This window comes from Thalassophryne amazonica, chromosome 9 (assembly GCF_902500255.1).
Source record: "Thalassophryne amazonica chromosome 9, fThaAma1.1, whole genome shotgun sequence".
Lineage (NCBI taxonomy): Eukaryota > Metazoa > Chordata > Actinopteri > Batrachoidiformes > Batrachoididae > Thalassophryne > Thalassophryne amazonica.
This window is the reverse complement of record NC_047111.1, coordinates 2,942,323-2,954,371: the sequence shown is the minus strand read 5'-3', so window position 1 is coordinate 2,954,371 and position 12,049 is coordinate 2,942,323. Positions and strand designations below refer to the sequence as shown.

Here is a 12,049-nt window from a genome sequence, read left to right as displayed (position 1 = left end):
ATGCTGGCAATATCACCCAAGTCATCCACAGGCATACAGTTTTAACTTATGGTTCAAATTTTAACCAAACTAATTTCGGACAAGTTATATAAATTAACGTCATGTCTGAAGTTTTATAAAGTGAAAATATCAGATATATGTTTTAGTTTTAAAGTATTGCTCTAATTTTGAAGGATTTAGTGTGGACATGGTGTGTGCGGAGTGCATTCTGGGTAAAAGTTCACGACAGAGACGCTCTGATCAGGCTCCACACGGACAACAGCATTAAACTCTGTATATTGTGCCTAAAACTCTCGTGAATATATTCTCTGGGTTTATAGATGTTGTTATTGTGTTTGTTTTATGCAAAAAGCTGAAAGTCTGTTTTAATTGTGATTCAGGCCGTGTGATATAACCAGCATTAAAATGCATAGAACACTGCCATCTACTGGCCACTGGTTCTATCACAGTGTTGTCAACCGCAGGATTTTAAATTTACCTGTAGGTTTCCAAAACCTGAGAGACCCCACATGTGGAGATAAAAACAAATCATTGATCTGACAAAACAACACACACAAACAGATTTCACACACGAACATTCGCTTTCTGATTGGCTGCATGTCACATTTAGCTCATCATGTCCTTCTTAACACACCACACATGGCAGGAATATCTGATAAGATTATATTTAGAGTCATCACGATTGTCGGGGCGTCCTTAAGATTGTCAGAAGGGGAAGATCAGGTCCGATATCGGCCTAATTACCTTGTCATATGAACCAGGCTTGATGTTATGACGCCTCACGGAGCGACTGATTGATCTGTTATAACACCGCACCGAGCCGCTAACCGATCGGATGCTATGACGTGTCACGGAGCGACTGATTGATGTTATAACACCGCACCGAGCCGCTAACCGATCGGATGTTATGACGCCTCGCGGAGCGACTGATTGATCTGTTATAACACCGCACCGAGCCGCTAACCGATCGGATGTTATGACGCCTCGCGGAGCGACTGATTGATCTGTTATAACACCGCACCGAGCCGCTAACCGATCGGATGCTATGACGCGTCACGGAGCGACTGATTGATCTGTTATAACACCGCACCGAGCCGCTAACCGATCGGATGTTATGACGCCTCACAGAGCGACTGATTGATCTGTTTTAACACTGCATCGAACATGTTTTCTCTGTTATTTGATTTCTTTGTGCGACTGATATGTCGGTGTTTAAACTCAAAATCAGCTTCTTAGTAGCTGAGAGTGTATGGGAGGCAAAATTGAAAGTTATCGGTTATCTGTAGCTTCCGATAAGTTTTAGACAGTTTCTCGGTTTAGCATTAAAAAAAAAACTTTTCAGTTAGCTGATTACCAGTTATCGAAGCTAAGTTTTTGGTTAGCTGTGCCCATCACTGCAGACAGGACGTTTTGTCCGATGTGAGCAAAATTCCATTACACAGAATCTGTTATGTACGATGTTTAGTACATGAAAAACCACAAGAAAACACTGGAACGTTTGTCCGGTGAGTGTGAGTATCCAGTTTATATGACGGTTTGGGTGAATTCGGGATTTTACGACCGAGATGTCATCAGACTGATGACCACATTCTGCAACCATCCAGCTGTGAAGAAGCTGTAGGCATCAGACCTTTGATAACGCCTTCAGGGCTTCTCCTGTGTTGGCTGACGGAGCGTTGATAAAGTAGGTGAAAATGTCTGATATCAGATGTCTGGCCTCTGATCAAAATCAATAAAACTGGTGAAATATTGTAGGGATCCACGTTGATTCCCTGTAACATTCTACATAATTAGGGTATGGTGGGTTTGACCGACAGCTCGTGTGCTGCCACTGAGCCGGGTCAGAGATGTCAGCAGACGCCGCTGGCGGTAGCTGTTATTGTGGAGGACAGTGTGTGAACTTGAGTATTTTATTACCTGTAACAAATAATACAGCTTGTTGTGTGGCTAATTATCCCAATGGAGCATCTAAGACATCTGTGCTTCAGTATTTTTCCTGTGATATTTTTGTCTTATTTAATTTTGTATGTTAGCAGCATTAGCACTTTTAGCAACTATGAGTAGCTGTCAGGCCTTACAATTGATTTCCTTCAGTTTTTACTCTTTAATAGATAAACCAGACTTCAGCACAATAACTGAAGGATGCGAGAATCACTGAGCAATACAACATACACAACAAATTACATTCAAACAAATCTTTTACTTTAAATAAAAATACCAACCCTTACCAAAAAGTAGTATATGCAAGTATGTTTCAAGTATACTTCTAGTTTACTTTTTATATACTTATAAGTACTATTTTTTGGTAAGGGAATGCTTTTGCAAACTTTTTGTTTTTATTTTATTTCAGTTATATTGCACCAAATCACAACAAAGTTGCCTCAAGGTGCTTCACATAAGGTTGCACCTTACAAACCACCAGAGCAAGAACACAGGTGACAGTTGTAAGGAAAAACTCCATCTGAGGAAGAAACCTCAAGCAGACCAGACTGAAAGGGGTGACCGTCTGCTTGGGCCATGATACAGACAATTGACAAAATGAATATACAGGAAATTTTGGAAGTTCATGCTGGTACACAGGACGGGAGGCCTCCAGAAGAAGACACCCATTCCCATCTCAGGATGGAGCAGCACCTCAAACAGAGACAAAAAACAGAATCAGGCATCAGAAAGATAAGAAATACAGTATAATTTGTCAGCATTAAACAACAAGAAAAACAGAAGAAATACTAAGATGATCACCGGCCACTAGCCCTAAGCTTCACTAAAAGACCCAGAATTTAGATAAAGTTGAGGCTGCGGCATGCTCCGTTTACTAATAAAATTAATTTAAAAGGGTAAAAAGTGTAGTAACATACTATGCCAGTATGGGTCATTCCATGCCAAATGGGTCAAATTTTAAAAAATTCCCCACATGGCCCCTTCCAAAAAAGAAAAAAAAGAAAAAAAGAAAAAAAAATGTACTTGTTCCCCTGCCAGAAAATTGTAAATACCCCATGTTTTAATGAGCCAGCTCTAATACTTTAAGAACAGGAGCAGTTTCAAAATCGTAGCGTTTTTGTTCGCAGCAATATAGCCTAGCCAAATTAGGTGAAACCCTTCAAACTTACCATTTTAGGTAAAATCATACTGGAAAAGCCATATCTGGCATCAAAACAATGATATCTGGCTTCATTTTTTTTATCCAACTGTTCTTAAAAACTGCCAAAAATGGTATTTTTTCTAAACGAGCTCTGACTTTGGACATACACTGTGTCAAAATGGATTAATGCCCACGCTTCTCCTTACAGGCATAGACTCATGAATCAGTTACAACACCAGAATGTTTCATTTTTCCATTTCAGCCAAAATTGTGCTTGTGAGGGAAAAATTGAAATTGTGCAATTTCGATTTTTCGCAAAAATACCCAAAAAATCACCAGGTGAGGAATTGATTAAAAAATTTAATTTCAACCATGCAATTATATGGATGTAAAGATGATATATACTGAATTTCAAGTTTGGGAAAGAAATATTTGTGTTTTAATTATTTTTTACAATAGGCAATATTGTGTGAAATCGCACATTGACTATATGGTGTTAAGTCTTAATCAATGGGCTAGAAATGTGAATATATAGTTATTACATAATAACTATAATAATTATACAATTATTTTAACTTGGTAAAAAAAAACTGTATTGCTGATGGATGCAACAGCACAGGGTACCCAAATGAATGATAATTTTGACAATTTCCCAGAAAAAGGTCAGGCTATATTTAGAATTTCCCAGAAGGTGGGATTAACTGAACAACCTAATTTCAACCTGGTTTCCCAGAAATAGGTCAAAGAATTTCTGGGAATTCTGACCATTGCCTAATCATATTTTCATCAATCGTGGAGGCAAAATGTGCTCTAGGGTTGACTTTGCAAGATGAATGTCACCAAAAGACATTGTGTAAGACAGTTGGCTTTCACAATTTTGTTGATTTGAGTGATGCTGGTGCTCGCAAGTACAGTCTGAATGACAGTGATCAGAACAAAGCTGAGACACTTCTCCCAGGGTTTTTGCACACACAACATGCATACTGATGACAAATATTATTGCAGTAGCTGATTTACCATTAGCCTTTTTGCCTGTGCTGTGTCTGCAGAAAACACATTTTCCTGCACATAACCCAAGAACATAGTTTTTGGACATGATGGCTTTGTTTGGTATACATGCTATACCTAGATTAAGAGTACTTTGTTTGCAAGTGTGTGCATTTTAAAGATTATGGAGGAAATATTACTTGTTCACTATGTATTTAACTATTAAATAAATATAAGCAATGAATCATTCAGGTAAACCTTGAAAGTATTTTTAGATTACATGACATCGTATAGCATGTGTTGTTGGATCTGTATTCATAAAAATTATGACTTCTTGCCCAAACTTGAAATTTATATATATTTATATATATATATAATCTTTACATCCATATAGTTATATAGCTTATAGTTAGGGCTGGATCAGGTGACCCTGAACCATCCCTTAAGCCCCGTAAACTCTCCCGGAAGCGTCCCGGCAGAGATTTTGCCCCCTCCGGGCCGTTTTAGGGATCAAATGCCGTAAACGCCAGCGCACGGGGGCGTGGTTTGGTTCCGGCTTCACCGGGAATCGTCGAAAAAATTATGCAACATGTCAAATAATTCCAGGAGCACTCCAAGAGAAGTGGCCTGACGACGGAGACAACGCGAACAACGGCGTTTGATACTTTTTAATCGCCGTATCATCCCGCCCCTTCCTGTAGTGCAGCAGTTTACACCGCCATAATTGGCGGCCGGCGTTGTATCCATAACCAACCAACGGCGTGTAAAACAGCGACAGAGCCCACATCGGCGTCCTCAAAGGCGTTTTAACCGGCGACAGAGGCAGACAAAACGGCGGCGCTAGCGGACAGTACGCTATTCTAAACGCCACCTCCCGGTTAATGGCGTTCCAAACGGCCGATAGGCGGTGGTCAGTATAAAAACGCTAGCGCACTGCATGCAGGTCTCTCACTCGCGGCCAGCTCCAGATATTTTTGCAGAGAAGCTCCAGTATGCCTCCTAAAATAAAATTGGCAGCGGCAAGGACTTACAAAGAGGTGTGGTTCAGAAGCAGAGGGTAGCCCTGTGGTGAATACGGAGCAACAATTTGAGGAGGGGAAAAGGAGAGAAAAGAAAAGGCTGAGAGATGACCTCCCTCCCCCTGCACTGACAGCTGCTTCAGCGTATTATACTCTGAGGGCGGGGCCTATATGCAAAAGTTCCTGGAGTAACGCGGGATATCCCTGGATAAATCCAGCGGTATACAGGGCATTATCAGCGGCAGCAGAACACCACCGTTCTCACGCGCGTCTTAACCTGCGATTGTAAAGGATAGAACTGGGTATTAACCCCCGTTGCCTGACGTGTGCCGGATGCTACGGCGTCAAAACTCCGCTTTATTCGGCGGATTTAGCGGCATTTTATCCGCGTATTTGCGGCTAGTACGGCACTCAAAATGCCGGCAAAATGCTCCGCCCCTTTCCACAGCGAAAACAGCCGGAACTACCGCGAACTTCGGTCTACGTACTACCCGCCGACAATCAATCAATCAACTTTTTTCTTGTATAGCGCCAAATCACAACAAACAGTTGCCCCAAGGCGCTCCACATTGCAAGGCAAGGCCATACAATAATTATGAAACACAGTCTACGTCTAAAGCAACATAACCAAGGGATGGTCCAGGGTCACCCGATCCAGCCCTAACTATAAGCCTTAGCGAAAAGGAAAGTTTTAAGCCTAATCTTAAAAGTAGAGAGGGTATCTGTCTCCCTGATCTGAATTGGGAGCTGGTTCCACAGGAGAGGAGCCTGAAAGCTGAAGGCTCTGCCTCCCATTCTACTCTTACAAACCCTAGGAACTACAAGTAAGCCCGCAGTCTGAGAGCGAAGCGCTCTAATGGGGTAATATGGTACTATGAGGTCCCTAAGATAAGATGGGACCTGATTATTCAAAACCTTATAAGTAAGAAGAAGAATTTTAAATTCTATTCTAGCATTAACAGGAAGCCAATGAAGGGAGGCCAACACGGGTGAGATATGCTCTCTCCTGCTAGTCCCCGTCAGTACTCTAGCTGCAGCATTCTGAACCAACTGAAGGCTTTTTAGGGAACTTTTAGGACAACCTGATAATAATGAATTACAATAGTCCAGCCTAGAGGAAACAAATGCATGAATTAGTTTTTCAGCATCACTCTGAGACAAGACCTTTCTGATTTTAGAGATATTGCGTAAATGCAAAAAGGCAGTCCTACATATTTGTTTAATATGCGCTTTGAATGACATATCCTGATCAAAAATAACTCCAAGATTTCTCACAGTATTACTAGAGATCAGGGAAATGCCATCCAGAGCAACGATCTGGTTAGACACCATGCTTCTAAGATTTGTGGGGCCAAGTACAATAACTTCAGTTTTATCTGAGTTTAAAAGCAGGAAATTAGAGGTCATCCATGTCTTTATGTCTGTAAGACAATCCTGCAGTTTAGCTAATTGGTGCGTATCCTCTGGCTTCATGGATAGATAAAGCTGGGTATCATCTGCGTAACAATGAAAATTTAAGCAATACCGTCTAATAATAGTGCCCATAGGAAGCATGTATAAAGTGAATAAAATTGGTCCTAGCACAGAACCTTGTGGAACTCCATAATTAACTTTAGTCTGTGAAGAAGATTCCCCATTTACATGAACAAACTGTAATCTATTAGACAAATATGATTCAAACCACCGCAGCGCAATGCCTTTAATACCTATGACATGCTCTAATCTCTCTAATAAAATTTTATGGTCAACAGTATCAAAAGCAGCACTGAGGTCCAACAGAACAAGCACAGAGATAAGTCCACTGTCCAAAGCCATAAGAAGATCATTTGTAACCTTCACTAATGCTGTTTCTGTACTATGATGAATTCTAAAACCTGACTGAAACTCTTCAAATAGACCATTCCTCTGCAGATGATCAGTTAGCTGTTTTACAACTACCCTTTCAAGAATTTTTGAGAGAAAAGGAAGGTTGGAGATTTGCCTATAATTAGCTAAGATAGCTGGGTCAAGTGATGGCTTTTTAAGTAATGGTTTAATTACTGCCACCTTAAAGGCCTGTGGTACATAACCAACTAACAAAGATAGATTGATCATATTTAAGATTGAAGCATTAAATAATGGTAGGACTTCCTTGAGCAGCCTGGCAGGAATGGGGTCTAATAAGCATGTTGATGGTTTGGATGAAGTAACTAATGAAAATAACTCAGACAGAACAATCGGAGAGAAAGAGTCTAACCAAATACCGGCATCACTGAAAGCAGCCAAAGATAACGATACATCTTTGGGATGGTTATGAGTAATTTTTTCTCTAATAGTCAAAATTTTGTTAGCAAAGAAAGTCATGAAGTCATTACTAGTTAAAGTTAATGGAATACTCAGCTCAATAGAGCTCTGACTCTTTGTCAGCCTGGCTACAGTGCTGAAAAGAAACCTGGGGTTGTTCTTATTTTCTTCAATTAGTGATGAGTAGAAAGATGTCCTAGCTTCACGAAGGGCTTTCTTATAGAGCAACAAACTCTTTTTCCAGGCTAAGTGAAGATCTTCTAAATTCAAAACCAGGCTCAGGGAGGGGCAGTCTTCTGCTGGGACTGGTTGGGGCTGAGGGGAGAGAATCAGGAAAAAGACATGCTGTGGAAGGGAGCAGAGATCAATCACCAATGATTAAAAGCAGAGTGGTGCATACAGAGCAAAACGAGGTGAATAAAAAGAAACACTGGGTGCATCATGGGAAACCCCCAGCAGTCTAAGTCTATAGTAGCATAACTAAAGCCCAGTTTACACATAGACAAACATTCTGCTTCATAGTAGAGAAGCTTGAATCTTCGACTGGACTGGGTTGCTTGACGCGAGGACGTTTCGCTTCAAATCGCTTCCTCAGCTAAAATTCTTGCTCTGGAAGTCTGACTTCTGTCTGACTCTTGTAGAGAAGAATAAAACAGAAGCCAACAAAAGCTGGAGTTTTAAACCTAACCAGACCCCTTCTATTGAGAGGCAGACTGCTATAGGCTAGTGACTAAACAATAGCTCTAATTAGCAACTATTGTGCTCTAGTTAGCACACCTAATGACAGGACAGCTGTCCCTCTAATGATGGGATGGATGCCTGTCTGATGGCTCCCTTGATGATGTGAATGACTCATTACCATGAACAAAAGACTGAAACTCCTTTGACCTGAGTACCCCATTGTAAACGGGATAAAGTGTGTCTCAGACCCCCTCCCCGGTTAAGGCTGGGTTTCAGACATTTCACAAAGAACTGCTTCATATCAAAAGTCTGGCTGCAGCATTTTGAAACAATTGAAGAGCCCTAATGCTGGACTGCGGTAAACCAGAAAATAGAACATTGCAGTAGTCCAAGTTAGAAAAGATAAAGGCATGAATCAGGGTCTCAGCATCAGCCATAGACAGGATGGGACGAATCTTTGATATATTTCGCAGGTGGAAGAAAGCAGTCCTAGTAATATCTCCAATGTGGAGGTCAAAGGACAAAGTACGATCAAAAATTACCCCAAGGTTCCTCACTTTGTCAGTGTAGAGCCTAGGCTAAGCGTTAACTGGTCAAATTGATGCCGATGTCTCACTGGACCACCGCCGTCACCCTTTGGTATGTTTAATCATGACTGGATACAGAAGGAAAGCATGGAAACCTTTAACTTGTACTCAGTGGTGGGCACACTTCCGATAATCCGATAACAGATAATTATCGAAGATAATGTTTTCATTATCGGATTATCTTAATTAATTTAATAAATTTAAAAACCATTATCGGACCAATTATCTTCCGATTAATTTTTGTCCGATAACTTTTAGACCAACAAACAAAGTAAACAAAGCTGAACAGCAACAAGCATTTTTAAAATTTAAAATCAGTTCAGCACCTACCTGTTAAAAGTTGTATAACAAATGGAGAGTTATACCCTCTGCTAACAGAAGAGAGCTGCTTCTATGAAAAGCGTCTATCCTCTGTAAAAAAAAAAAAAAAAAAAAAAATCATTTTCTTTAACACCATACCAATATGCTGGCAATATCACCTAAGTCATCCAGATGCATACATTTTTAACTTATGGTTCAAATTTTAACCAAACTAATTTTGGACAAGTTATTTAAAATTACTGTCATGTCTGAAGTTTTATAAAGTGAAAATATCAGATATATGTTTTAGTTTTAAAGTAATGTGCTAATTTTTTAAGGTTTTGTGAGCACATGCTGTGCCCAGCAGTGCATTATGGGTAGGATGATGTAATCTCAGTACGTTGACGACAGGACAATTGCATTTCAGACACTCTGTTCAGGCTCCACAGACAACAGCATTAAACTCTAGTGCCTAAAACTCTTGTGAATATATTCTCTGGGTTTATAGACGACGTTACTGTATTTGCGTTTGTTAAATTCCATGCATTTTAAATGTAGCAGACAGGGATTATCTGGAATTTTGTTTTCAAGGCCTCTACTGCCATCTACTGGCCAGTAGTGTTCATGGCAGTATTCGCCCTAAGTACTACACGTCTGGGCACCAAATCAACTTTTTGGCTTTGCAAATGGCTTTTTTTTTTTTTTTTACAAACGAAGTTTAAAAACAAAACAAATCAACAGCAAAAAATAAAATAAAACAACATTACAAGACAGCTCTGCGGTGTTTGCACAGGCACAGTGCGAGCAGTTAGATGCTTGTAAAGGTTTGACTTTCATTGGACCATACGATCAGCAATCAGGAGGTGGTCCTGAGATGTTAAACGCAGCTTGTTACTCCATGTACACTACATGATGCAAGACGCGCGATTAACCTGAAACTCGGTCCAAAAAAATTCCTGCATGAAAAATCATCTCGCACAGTGTAAAGCACGTTTTACAACATCATAAAACGTGCGCACATTCTCTCCACATGCAAAACATTTTGCAATGACACTTCCAGGGCTCCGTAAAAATGCCTGTTTTTACAAATAAAAAAAATTGAATATTTTACAAAAGCACATTTATCTGTAAACACCAACACACGACACACGTCACATTAATGTATTGGTTTACATAATGAATGACTGAACCAATCAGTATTTAGCAGAGGCACTTTTACCTAGAATCCTTTGCAATCTGTCTGTGTTTGTTACAAAACCTCAGAATTAGTGCATTATTCAACATTAAAAGATATATGCTATATTTTAACTTTGTACAAATGACAGAATTGACATTAATGGAGTTATTCTATCGGTATTAATGTTATTTATAAATCAAAACCATAAGTCAGCATGACTTTATTTTTCAAGACCGCCTGACCGGAGCGTTGTGATTGACAGAGAGTTGGCTTTATGACTGCTCTCAGAGTGCCTCTGTGCTGGGAGCTCTGTAATAAACAAGCACTTCCAGCAGGGGCATAATGTTCAAAGACAAAAGTGTGGTCTCAGTGTTTGGGTCTGTTGTTACTTTTAATATTACTAGAAGCTATTGTGGCATTAAAACTTAAATTTGTTTTATTAGTAGTTGTAAATGTACCAGAGACAATATTGGAATTTATCTGTAATCGGTTATCTGTAACTTCCGATATATTTTTGGGTGGTTTATTGTTTTATCTTTATCGAAGATAACTTTTCAGTTATCTGATTATCTGTTATCGAAGTTAATTTTTTTTGGTTATCTGTGCCCACCACTGCTTGTACTTCATGCATCACTTTGTAGCTTGGTTTCCTTCATTTGGCTGTGGCCTCAATGTAATCTGCTGCCGACTTCAGTTGGATTTTGGACACCTCTGGAGGATGTTTCCAGGACCCTTGGAGAATTCAGTCCCTGTCTGTGTACCGAAAACATTTAACGATCAGCGGGTGTGGGCGATGAGGCTTGTCGTCCCCACGAGGCTCCTGCAAACACCCAAACCTCCTCACCATCTCCAGGCAGGTGGCAGCAAAGGCTGGGAACCATTTGGGGAGGTTCTCAGTTGGATAACTCAGTGCGGTGAGCTGTTCTTTTTTCCACACATGTAGATATGATCTCCTTTGCATGCGTCATGCGCTCCTTTAAATCTGCCGTGTCAGCACGTATTTTCTTCCATGTGTTTATATAGTGTTGAATGTAAGCTATCAATCTATCTTTCCAACCGATTAATACGTGCCTCCACTTTTTCTATGACTTCACCGAATTATTTTGCCATATATTTTGTAAAATAATATATTTTTAAGTAAAATTAAAGCACTGTGCTAAATACAGGTACGTTCATTTTCAAATGCCACCAGCTGTAATAAATAATAAAAATCATAACTAGTGAATATGCCTACGCAGTATTTAGCACAGTGCTTTAATTTTACCTCAAAATATGTCTCATCATTTTTGAATGGTTTATCTATTAAAAAGTAAAAACTGAAGGAAATCAACTAAGTATTTTAGCCATAAGGTCAAGTGAGGGGGGAAGTATTGGCTTTTTAAATACTTGAAAGACACTGGACTCAAAGAGAGGATTTAGTGCTGCTATAACGGACTGACGCAGCAGGTGGCAGCAATGTAACAATAAGGATGTTGGTGGCCATTAAACACCACAGAAGAAGAGAGGGGGTGTGCTTGATTTACTGCACAGGGACACGTTTTGAGAGGAGTGCATTTTGTGTCAAAATAAAGCCATAAAATATCTTTTTTTTTTTTTTTTTTAAGTTAGTGGTTTTATATGATTAAATAAATGAAACATGGAAACAAATTTGGCGGGAAACCTGTATACAAACGGAGGTTTTTCAGCCATGTGATTTGGCACTGTGCAGTTAGCCTTCATGTCTCTCACGCTCACTGTGACTGTCTGAGGTGCTGGATGGAGACAGTGCCTGTGAAACATCTTTAAACACCAAACAATGGTCGAGTGGATCTGTATTTACTTACAGGTATTTCTTGCTGCGGATGTAACACAGCGCTCGGTTTCCGTACACCACGTGGTTTTCAGGGCTGGAAGGAGAAAGACTTCACCACAAGGCACAGAGACGCCAAGAGGG

General features: G+C 40.0%; 1 protein-coding gene across 1 annotated transcript in view; it reads right to left on the bottom strand.

Annotated features, from left to right (window-relative positions):
* Positions 1 to 12,049, bottom strand: part of ttc3 (tetratricopeptide repeat domain 3) — a 190,832-nt gene that overhangs the window by 124,500 nt on the left and 54,283 nt on the right. The window contains exon 10 of the mRNA XM_034177494.1: positions 11,940 to 12,002. Within this exon, the coding sequence (XP_034033385.1) occupies positions 11,940 to 12,002 (63 nt within the window). The remainder of the gene's footprint in view (positions 1 to 11,939; positions 12,003 to 12,049) is intronic.